This window comes from Mandrillus leucophaeus, unplaced genomic scaffold (assembly GCF_000951045.1).
Source record: "Mandrillus leucophaeus isolate KB7577 unplaced genomic scaffold, Mleu.le_1.0 Scaffold49, whole genome shotgun sequence".
NCBI lineage: Eukaryota > Metazoa > Chordata > Mammalia > Primates > Cercopithecidae > Mandrillus > Mandrillus leucophaeus.
Genome location: NW_012105253.1, coordinates 3,707,021 through 3,718,262, shown reverse-complemented (window position 1 = coordinate 3,718,262; position 11,242 = coordinate 3,707,021). Strand labels below are relative to the sequence as shown.

General features: G+C 45.8%; 1 protein-coding gene across 1 annotated transcript in view; it reads right to left on the bottom strand.

The window, feature by feature from the left end:
• Nucleotides 1–11,242, bottom strand: part of ATP6V0A4 (ATPase, H+ transporting, lysosomal V0 subunit a4) — a 64,378-nt gene that overhangs the window by 14,801 nt on the left and 38,335 nt on the right. Inside the window, exons 15-17 of the mRNA XM_011995506.1 lie at nucleotides 8,680–8,798; nucleotides 7,418–7,634; nucleotides 4,406–4,513 (exon numbers count right to left, since the gene is read on the bottom strand). Coding sequence (XP_011850896.1) covers nucleotides 4,406–4,513; nucleotides 7,418–7,634; nucleotides 8,680–8,798 — 444 coding nt within the window. The remainder of the gene's footprint in view (nucleotides 1–4,405; nucleotides 4,514–7,417; nucleotides 7,635–8,679; nucleotides 8,799–11,242) is intronic.

Sequence of the window (11,242 nt, the reverse complement as noted above, 5' to 3'; positions counted from 1 at the left end):
AAAAAAAAAAAAAAAATTTAGCCTGGCTGAGGGTTCACCTGTCCCAACTACATAGGAGGCTAGGACAGGAGGATCTCTTGAGCCTGGGATGTTGAACTGAAGTGAGCAGTGTTTGCGCCACTGCATTCTAGCCTGGGTGACCAAGCAAGACTCCGCCTCAAAAAAATAAGAAAGTGTGTGTGTCTAGGGGTTCTCATCTCCTAGTTTAAAAACTAAATCTTTGTAAAAACTGGGAAGGCCATGTTGAAATTCAGAATTCACGCCATGCCATAGCAGCGTGGGAGCTGACCCTGGACCAGGGAGCCCTCCTTTTTTCACCTTTGGCTTCTTCCTATATCATGAGGGCCTTGTATGTGCACACAAACACCCTGACCCAAAATGTCTAAGTTCCACCTGCCTTCCCCACAGACAGCTGCCCCTTGGCCACCCAGGGACTCGTGGTGTCCATGCCAGTGGCCTGGTTTGCCCTCAGGAGACTGAGGAACAGGGCCTCTGCAGGACCCAGAAGTGGGCTCAGATCCATCTAGACAGGAGTCCAGGGTACCAGGTGCCAAGAGCCGGCTTCTAGGTTGGCCTTTCCCCAAGACCTTGTGGTTCTTTATCCCATGAGGAGGGATGTGGCTCAAGTTAACTTTATATTTGTCATCTCGAAATCCTATTTTCTCTCTCCTTCAGCTTATAGAAGAAAATATCAAAGGAGAAATATATTATGGTTTCTCCATTTCCAACCCTAAACTCTACCATTTTCTGCTCATTATTCTTGAATTAGTTAAGATGAACATGAATAATGTTGTAGAAGTATGACATTGGACTTGTGAATCTTAGTCACTGTCTTCCTTCCAGATACTTACTTGCAGTTCTCTTACTAAAATCTCACAATGCTTAAGCTGGGCGGCGTATGAAATAAAACATACAGCAATCATTGTAAATTAGCTACTGGCAACTTTCTAAAAACACATGTGGCTGAGCACAATGGCTCACACTTACAATCCCAGCACTTTGGGAGGCAAAGGCAGGAGGATCACTTGATCTCAGGAGTTCAAGATCAGCCTAGGCAATATAGCAAGATCTCACCTCTACCAAAAGAAATTTTAAAAATAGCTGGGCGTGGTGGTGCGGGCCTGCAATCCCAGCTACTCAGGAGGCTGAGGTGGGAGGATTACTTGAGCCCAGCAGATGAGTCAGCTATGATCCCACCACTGCACTCCAATCTGGGCAATAGAGCAAGACCCTATCTAAAAATACACACATAAAATAAAAAAAATTAAAACCCATGTGCCAAAAGATATATACAAGGATGTTTATAGTATCACCATTTGTAATTACTGACACGGCAATGTTGGATGAGAGAAGATAGATCCCAAAGAAGACATTCTGGATGATTTCATTTAAATAAAGTTCAAGAACAGGCAAAATGAACTAACAGTCCTGGAGGTCACCACAATGTTTGCTCTTGGGGTAAGAGTGACAGGAAGGAGGCACAAATAACTTTTTTTTTTTTTTTTTTTTTTTGAGATGGAGTCTCGCTCTTGTCACCTAGGCTGGAGTGCAATGGCGGCGATCTCAGCTCACTGCCATCTCCACCTCTCAGGTTCAAGTGATTCTCTTGCTTCAGCCTCCCGAGTAGCTGGGATTATAAGGCACCCACCACCATGCCTAGCTAATTTTTGTATTTTTAGTAGAGACGGGGTTTTACCATGTTGGCCAGGCTGGTCTCAAACTCCTGACCTCAGGCGATCCATCTGCCTCGGCCTCCCAGAGTGCTGGGATTACAGGTGTGAGCCACCATGCCCCGTCAGGACCCTCAGGTTCTAAGGATGACCAGTTTCTCGATTTGAGTGTGGGTGACACGAACGTGTTCATATTGTGATACTTCACGGATTGGTGCCTCGTTATTCATGCACGTCTCTGTGTGTTATATGTTTCAGTAACATTTACCATAAAAAACACACATGTTGAGATGAAGATTTTACATAGAAACACACAGTTATTTCACTATGACCTGAGATGTGGGAGTATGGGGGGACCTGGGTTCACAGCAGCAAGTTGGAAGAGGAAACAGAACGTGGGGGGCCTGGTGAGTGGCCACAAGCGCTCTCAGAAGGAGATGTGTACGCACTGGCTGCCCACAGGGCGTGTCATCGGGGCCATGCCACAGGCGGCCCTCTAGCAGAGAGGTTCCCAGGCCACATTCCGCAGGGACCCAGGTGGTAGGAGAGGCTCATAGACAGGACCCCTGTTCATATTACCTGAAGTCCGTCAGAACAAATTGTTTGTCTCTGTGTATTAGATCTGTAAAATTTCATGAAAGAGAGGTGGAGAGGGGGCAAATAACGCCATTATAGGACCATCGCTTGAATGGAGGTGGTAATGTTTCTAACACGTAAAGGACCCTAAGTAGCCGCTGGAGGAAACAACCAACAGCCGTGCATCCCAAGGGCCAAGGGAATAGGCCTCCACGCCGTCTTCAGGAGCTCCCGTTACCAGTCACTTTCAGAGCTATCATCCATGAAGGCAGACTAGGAGAACCCTCTCTCCCTCCTTCCCTCTGTTTAAGTCAACTGGCGGCGCAAAGGAGAATCTACCACTCCGAGATCAGCAACTGTCTAAAGAGCTTGTGTGGCGCGAAGAGCAAGACAAGCTATTATTTTACAGTCCTGGAACTCAGGAGAGCCTACAGTAACCTGGCTCTTGGCTTATGGACAGATTTAGTTCCTAGAAAAAAATAAATACAATCACTTGAGGCTATGAGTTTGAGAGCAGCCTGGGCAGCATAGTGAGAGCCCATCTCAAAAAAAAAAAAAAAAAAAGCTGAGCCATGCAGGGTGGCATGCCTGTTACTTGGGAGGCTGATACAGGAGGATGGCTTGAGCCCAGGAATCAGAGGTTGCAGTGAGCTATGATTGTGCCTGTGAATAGCCACTGCACTCTGGCCTCAGAGACAGCGCGAGACCTGGTCTCTAGAAAAAAAACAAAACTTGCATCTCCTTCTCCAAACAGGTATCTGCCACCCTCTTTGAAATACCTGGTCACCTGTCTGGACAAGCATCCACCTCAACAACCCTTAACCACTTTGCTCTCCTACCCATTAACCAAACAATAACCAAGACTTCCTTGCTTTGTCTTCCTCTTTATGAATATCTCATATAGATTACATTTCAGCTAAGCTTTGGAACGAGTTCAGACTGGCAGGAAATAAGGAGACAGTGGGAGGAGAGGCAGGTGACAGAGAAACAGAGCGTCACATAGGGATAAACTTCCTGAACTCAAGTCTCGTCATGTCTAGGTCCCTGACTCTGCTGCCCATCCAGGTCAATATCCAACGAAGATCTTAGAGAAAGAGAATTTAATCTGAACACATCTACAACCATTTACAACATACATGGTCTCAGCATATTCCGCTTAATCTTTTGCACTAATAGAGGAAAGCAGAGAACGACCATCTCAAACCGTCTGTGTGTCATAGCTAGACGCTGATGTCCTCTGGAAGGTTAATCTTCCTAAATCCTATTTGGTTCAGGCTGATATTAAACTCTGCTTCACCCCTGAGTACATCTGAGGCTCAGGGGCAGTTTAGACAAAAAGAGAAAGTGGGCTGAACCTGGTATTTGGCAATAGGGGAAAAATCACAAACAAACAAAAACCGACCTAATTGAATTTGTTTATTCTTCTAATTCCCTGACACGATCTGTAACATAATACAGTAAAGTCTCACACAAAAGCTTTTAATATTTGTTTTAAAAGTAAAATTATAATAAAATATTATTTATTACTAATAAAACAACCACATTCAGACCCTTATAAATCATTAACTACCACTAGACTCAGCACACATACACCCTGAACAAAGTCTGCAAGACATAAGGTTTATTTTATTGTATTTTATTTTTGAGACGGTGTTTCACCCTTTCGCCCAGGCTAGAGTGAGGTGGTGTGATCTTGGCTCACTACAATCTCCCCCGCCAACCCTGGGTTTAAAAGATTCTCCTGCCTCAGCCTCCCAAGCAGTTGGGATTACAGGCACCCACCACCACACCTGGCTAATTTTTGTATTTTTAGTAGAGACAGAGTTTCACCATGTTGGCCAAGCTGGTCTCAAACTCATGACCTCAGGTGATCCGCCCACCTCAGCCTCCCAAAGTACTAGGATTACAGGCATGGGCCACCATGCCCAGCCAAGACATAAGGTTTAAACGCGCTTGCCCTTAATTGAGCATCTTGCTGGAAATAAGACGGCCCAGGGGAAAAGTCTAGCTCCATAGAACGAAACATACTCAAGGCGGGTCAGTTCCTCAACACCATTCTTCCGGCCCTGGCAGCCCAGGACGATTCTCTCTAAACCCAAGATTTATCTTTCCAGAAACCCACATTCCTATGCAAAGTAAGGCGAACTGAAACAAACGGCCGTTACCTGGGATTTCCGATGCCTGGCTCTAAGAATAAACGGCTTAATCAGAAGCATCCACGGCACAGAGATCAAAGCCATAACCACAAAGAAACTTTGGACTTCTTGCTGCAAGACCAAAATGGCGAGATCTCATCATTTTCACATGACAGAACAGCGCACTTTACATGATGAAAATGACCACTATGGGCCACCTCACTAGCACTTTATTTTCAGAGATCTAAAGCATTTCAATGAATCCATTGACCTTCACATCTGGAATATTCCCCTTGCAGATAGAGAAATATCTGTCCAGTGTATCCAAATGTTCGACACAGGGTAGATACTGGAAACTCTCTGTATTCCTCATTCTCTGAGTAGCCCCTTGTGCCATATGTAACCAGTCTTTTAAACAAGAAGTACACAGGAAACATTAGAAAGGCACCCCTTGTCTTCAACTCCGTCCCGTGGGGGTCGTTTTCACCTGGGTCTGGATGAAAACTATGGCAGGCCTCATGACGTTACCAGTCACTCGGTGGTACTCAAAAGTCCTTGGGTCACTTTAAGTCATAAATATTATTCAACCGGTAATTTTATATTTGGAGTCCTAGATAATTATCTGAGCTCTCTTGCTCCTATCTCTTAAAAAAGAAAAAAGAAGTTCCTCACCATCGCTACCTGACTTTCATCCCTTCAGTGTGGGCGAGTTACTCAACAGGCTGTGGGTTACCCACTTTGAACTCACTCTCGGTCTCTCTCGCCTTCCCTTTGGAGTGAGGCAGCCGCGGTCTTCAGGCCTCTGCTGAGACCCTGGAGGAGTCCCTGTTATCTTCCCGCTCCAGATCACCTTTCACGTCCTCACACCCTTGCCTCCTTTCTTATACACACCCCAGCGCCCAGTTTAGAGGAGTGACTCATAGCTGCTATGGTCAAAAGAACCAGCCAGCCTCAGAAGGCTCAGTCAGGGCTGCTGAGAAGGATTGAGAGCACGGGGCTCGAAGGAAACAGAAAAACATATCTTGAGCCTTCACCTTTCTCCAAGCATTCTGACCAAGGTCACAGTAAATGCCAGGAGACAATTTATCTCAGTTGTAACAAGATTCACCCTGATAATAGAGGGAACACTTTATCTGTTCCATCTTCCACCCTCACTCCACTATTTTTTCGAGATGGAGTCTCGCTCTGTCGCCCAGGCTGGAGTGCAGTGGTGTGACCTCGTGCCTCCTGGGTTCAAGTGATTCTCCTGCCTCAGCCTCCTATACGCACCCACGACCATGCCCAGCTAATTTTTTGTATTTTTAGTACAGACAGGGTTTCACCATGTTGGCCAGGCTGGTCTTGAACTCCTGACCTCAGATGATCTGCCTGCCCTGGCCTCCCAAAGTGCTGGGATTACAGGCGTGAGCCACTGCACTGAGCCTTTTCTTTTTCTTATCGACGCTTGGGTAGGGAAAGAGGACACAACTAGGAATCGAACTCATGAGAAGGGGTGTGGCCGTAGAAGCATGACATTAACTAGGACATCTGATGGGCGCAATCGCTGACAGACAAGCTTTGCACTGAAGGGCAGCTGGCCTTGTGGAACTAGTCACAGAGCTTCATCCAGAGGAATCAGGACCTATAGAAATGGGCCTTTTTTAGTGAAAATCTACCCTCAGATAAAATGATCAGGTTAGTCACTGGGAGAAGCCAAGGAGAAAAAGCTACTGTTATTTGTGTTATCAAAGAATTACTCACTGAGTTATTTTTATATCCAGCTCCAATAGGATTTGCATACCTTTTAAAAATAAAATATTGGCCAGGCGTGGTGGCTCATATCCGTAATCCCAGCACTTTGGGAGGCTGAGGTGGGTGGATTACCTGTGGTTAGGAGTTCAAGACCAGCTGGCCAATATGGTAAAACTCTGTCTCTAATGCAAAAATTAGCCAGGTCTGGTGGTGGGCGCCTATAATCCCAGCTACCTGGGAGGCTGAGGCAGGAGAATTACTTGAACCCAGGAGGCGGAGGTCACAGTGAGCCAAGATCGTGCCACTGCATTCCAGCCTGGGTGACAGAGTGGGACTCCATCTCCAAAAATTAATTAATTAATTAATTAAATATTAAGTTGATAATGAGGCTAAAAGAAACGGAAGAAATCAGAGTGGCAATAAAGTGCAATGGTTGGGATGAACTGTCTCTGGAAGAGGAGCAACAAATGCAAAACAGCAGCTCCCGCCAGCTTTGGAAGCTCGCAGAAGAGCATGAGTTTGATTCATGGTTTTCCAGAAACCATCTACCCATGTGAATACAAGGCCTTCTCTTCTTGATTCTGTTTCAATTATTATTCTTGTTAATTTAGCCCGAGTGCACTCTTTGAATAAAAGATTATTAAATATTAAGGTGCCATAGAGAACATTCTACCATTGCAAGCCTATCAATCTGAAGGGTTATTTGTTTTCCTCCTTCATAGCCAATGCACAAGACAATCTTCAATCCCTCTGCAATTATCCCTCTCAGGTATTACCCAGCAAGAATGGCTGCAGCCACACCACAGCCCTCAGTGCTTGCACCTTCATTTAATAAGATCCTTTTGAAATGTAAAGGATGTAACAGCCTCCACTGGACGCCAAGATGGCTCAGTTTTACAAATAACTACCCTTGGCAACACTCAGGAGTAGGAGAGAGGCCGGGTGCTGTGGCTCACACCTGTAATCCCAGCATTTTGGGAAGCCAAGGCAGGTGGATCACTTAAGGTTAGGAGTTCAACAGCAGCTTGGCCAACATGGTGAAACCCTGTCTCTACTAAAAACACAAAAATTAGCCAGGTGTGGTGGTGTGTACCTATAGTCCCAGCTACTCAGAAGGCTGAGGCAGGAAAATCGTTTTACCCCAGGAAGCAGAGGTTGCAGTGAGTCAAGTTTGCGCCACTGCACTCCAGCCTGGGTGACAGAGCAAGACTCTGTCTCAAAAAAAAAAAAAAAAAAAAAAAGAATAGGAGAGAAATTTGACATAATCAAGTAAATAAAAGAAGAATTTTAAAAAAGCAGAAATACCTGATGTTTGTAGAGGGGTGCATTGGAAGAGTCACTGTAGTTAAACAGAAACATGTTGATGAAGTGGATGAGGATGCTGGGGGCGTGCTGAGATACATGGACGTCAAAGCAGCACCACTTGAAAATGATCATGAAAACCAGGTATCCAAACAGACACAGGATAAAAATCATCTCAGGGATAAATTGCAGAATGATGTTGAGAGTTCTTCTGAAGTATCTGGGGGTGGAAAACACACACATACACAAGATAGAACATCAAGGGAACATTAGGACTTAATTATTCTCTCAAAGCACAAAAGCACAAAATGTTCTATCTTTTTTTTTTTCCGCACTACTGGCAAACAACAGCACCCCACATCCCCCAGCAAACAGCAATCCTGTATGGATGCACAGAAAAGAAAATAAGAAGGAAACACTGGAAAGTGCTTTTGCACAAGAGTCAGAGAGAACCACAGTCTAGAAGTAACATCTAAAGCAAAGGTCATGCCCACACAGAGAGGGTGGTGATCTGACCACAGCTTCGCACGCGGACCTAGCTCACAGTTGCACATTTAAAGGCAAGAGGATATATAATGGGGACTTGGAAGCTTTTTCCTAAGAACGCTCTAAGATAGGGGTCGGCAAAGTGTGGTCCACAGGCCAATTGAGCCTATCATCTGATTCCGTACAGCCTAGAAGTTGAGAATGTTTTTTTTGTTGTTTTGTTTTTGTTTTTGTTTTTTTGAGATGGAGTCTCACTCTGTCACCCAGACTGGAGTGCAGTGATGTGATCTCGACTCACTGCAACCTCTGTCTCCAGGTCCAAGGGATTCTCCTGCCTCAGCCTCCCAAGTAGCTGGGATTACAGGTGCCCGCCACCACACCTAGCTAATTTTTGTATTTTTAGTAGAGACAGGGTTTCACCATGTTGTCTAGGCCGGTCTTGAACTCCTGACCTCAGGTGGTCCACCCGTCGGCCTTCTAAAGTGCTGGGATTACAGGTGTGAGACACCGTGCCTGGCCTCCAGTCTTTTTTTGAACCCTCAAATATTTCTGCGGCCAGAGGAGCACTTACCTCGGACAGACTCTGCTTAGGAGAAACGGAGGTGCTGCCATTTCCAGCCAACCAGCTTGTCTTGGCTCAAGCCAAGATGCCCAGGGAAGTACCCCTCACAGGAAGAAAACTTGTACAGAGAGATGCAGGTCCCAAACCAGTGGCTCTGTCACCACTCATCATCAGTGTGACCAGACAGAGCAGGCAGAGAGTCCATCAGGAAACTTACATGTGATTGAAAAGGCTGAGGATGACACCAAAAACCATCTGGACAATTCCCAGGATCACCGACATCTTCATTTTGTAGGAGTTCAAAAATGTGAGTTTGTTTGAAGCCAAGTTCCAAATCTGGATGGGAAATGGGACAAAAAACAAGTGAGAGAGTCTTAGAAGTTCTACTGGAGTCGAGGGCTGCAGCACAACTTTCCCTGAGCGAATCGTTCTGGGAACTGCACTTTCATATTTCAGTCCAGCTCAATGCATGCATTTTAGAGTCCAAAAGGGAAAAAAGCAGGAAACCCTTTATAAATGCAACTTTAAGGACAAAAGTAACAGGATCATTAGTGCTATTATCAAACTGCTGGAGGAAAATAGGGGAGAAAAATCCTACGTGAAAAGATAATCTGGGAGGCCGAGGCAGGTGGATCACTTGAGGTCAGCAGTTCGAGACCAGCTTGGTCAACACGGTGAAACCCTGTCTCTGCTAAAAATACAAAGATTAGCTGGGCATGGTGGCAGTTTCCTGTAATCCCAACTACTCAGGAGGCTGAGGCAGGAGAATCGTTTGAACCCAGAAGGCGGAGGTTGCAGTGAGCCGAGATCGCGCCATTGCCCCCCTGGGTGACAGAGCAAGACTCTGTCTCAAAAAAAAAAAAAAAAAAAAGAAGAAGAAAACTAATCTGAACCATTATGGCAAGAGCTCAAACTTGCCTCAGTTTCCCTAATCATGGTCTATAGATCATTGGCCCGTGAATGTATCCAATCCTTTTTAATAATACCACCTCTTACTCTGAAAGTCTGTAGTGCTTCACATGACGAAGCATTTCCCCAGGCCCTTCTCAAAAAGCTGTTCCAGTAGCCAATCTTTGTAAGCACGATGGGTAAGACACAGTCCCAGCCTTCTACACGACCCCTGTTTTAAACAGCACTGCCAGGTGGGGATCATGTGTACCTGTCCTGCCCCAAACGATACTGATGATACTGACATGAGGAGAAAGTACACTGGGTGCTCGTGCAGGGCAGGTGGGTGGAGGGGTTAGTGAGGGTCTCACGCTGGCTAAGGACCAGAGTCACTAACATTCATCTTCCCCATTTAAATCTCAGCAGCCCCACGGTCTCCACTCCCACTCTGTGGAAAGGATTCCAAGTCCTTGCTCCTTCCCCTGTCCCCATCCGTACTTGAGGTACATCCCAAATTGTTTTCAGGTTTGCTCTGGGACGTGTCAAAGGTGACAAGGGCACAATGGCTTTCTCACCTTTTCTCCTAAATGACTTCCTCCTCCAAACTTCTTTGCTTCTGTTAAGGGGCCAACATCCAACCAGACACAACCTCAAACACAGTCATCTCGCTCCCTCCAACACACGCACGTGCTCACATGGTCAAGTGCTAATTTGCACTGATCCTTCCTTTGCAATGTCCTGAGCCAGCCCAGAGGTGCACCCACTGAGGAGACGGCTGCTGGGAAGCGGGGAGAAGGGACTCCAATAACAGATGCCCAGACCCCAGAGATGCCTCCTCTACCCTCACATGGGTCTTGGCATCTAAGTGGCACCAGGTGTACCCCAGCCCTTGGCATTCCCCTTGCCCACCTGGCTGGACAGTTCCCACAGGCACATTCAATGCAGTGAGGGCAGGTGTGCTAGCACACTTTAAACCCAGCCAAATCTGACACATTAAAAATGTTGGCCAGGTGCAGTGGCTCACGCTTGTAATCCCACCACTTTGGGAGGCTAAGACAGCAAGACCCCTTGAGGTCAGGAGTTTAAGACCAGCCTGGCAACAAAGCAAGACCCCGTCTCTACAAAAAATTTCTTTAAAAATTAGCCCAGCATGGCATGGTGGCTCATGCCTGTAATCTCAGCTGCTAAGGAGGCTGAGGCAGGAGAATCACTTGAACCCGGGAGGCAGAGGTTGTGGTGAGCTGAGATCGCACCATTGCACTCCAGCCTGGGCAACAAAAGTGAAACTCCGTCTGAAAACAAACAAACAAACAAAAATCAGCCCAGCATGGCATGGCACGTGCTTGTAGTCCCAGCTGCTTGGAAGGCTGAAGCAGGGAGATTGAGCCCAGGAGGTCAAGGCTGCAGTGAGCCATGATCATGCCACTACATTACAGCCTGGGCAAGAGAGCAAGACCTTGCCTCTAAATAAATAAATAAAAAGAAAATTTTAAAATGTTAATAGTTAAGTACCAAGCACATACTAAGCAATTTAGATGTGTCTATTTCATTTAGTTCTACTGAAAACTCTATGAGATACAGTTATTCTCATTTTACAGATAAGGTAATTTATCATAACCACAGGAAGATTAATTTACTTACATACCTAGGAAGAAATAACATAAGAGCAACTAATATTCAAGGAGTATTTACCACGTTTGTGCATCAGACTCTGTTCTAGGGGTTTTACGTGTAAACATAATTTCATTTGCTGAGCAACCCTAGGAGTTAGGGCTGGTGTTTTTTATTTTTATTTTTATTTTTATATGTGTATATATATTTTTTTGAGACAGAGTCTTGCTCTGTCGCTGAGGCTGGAGTGCAGTGATGTGATCTCGACTCACTGCAACCTC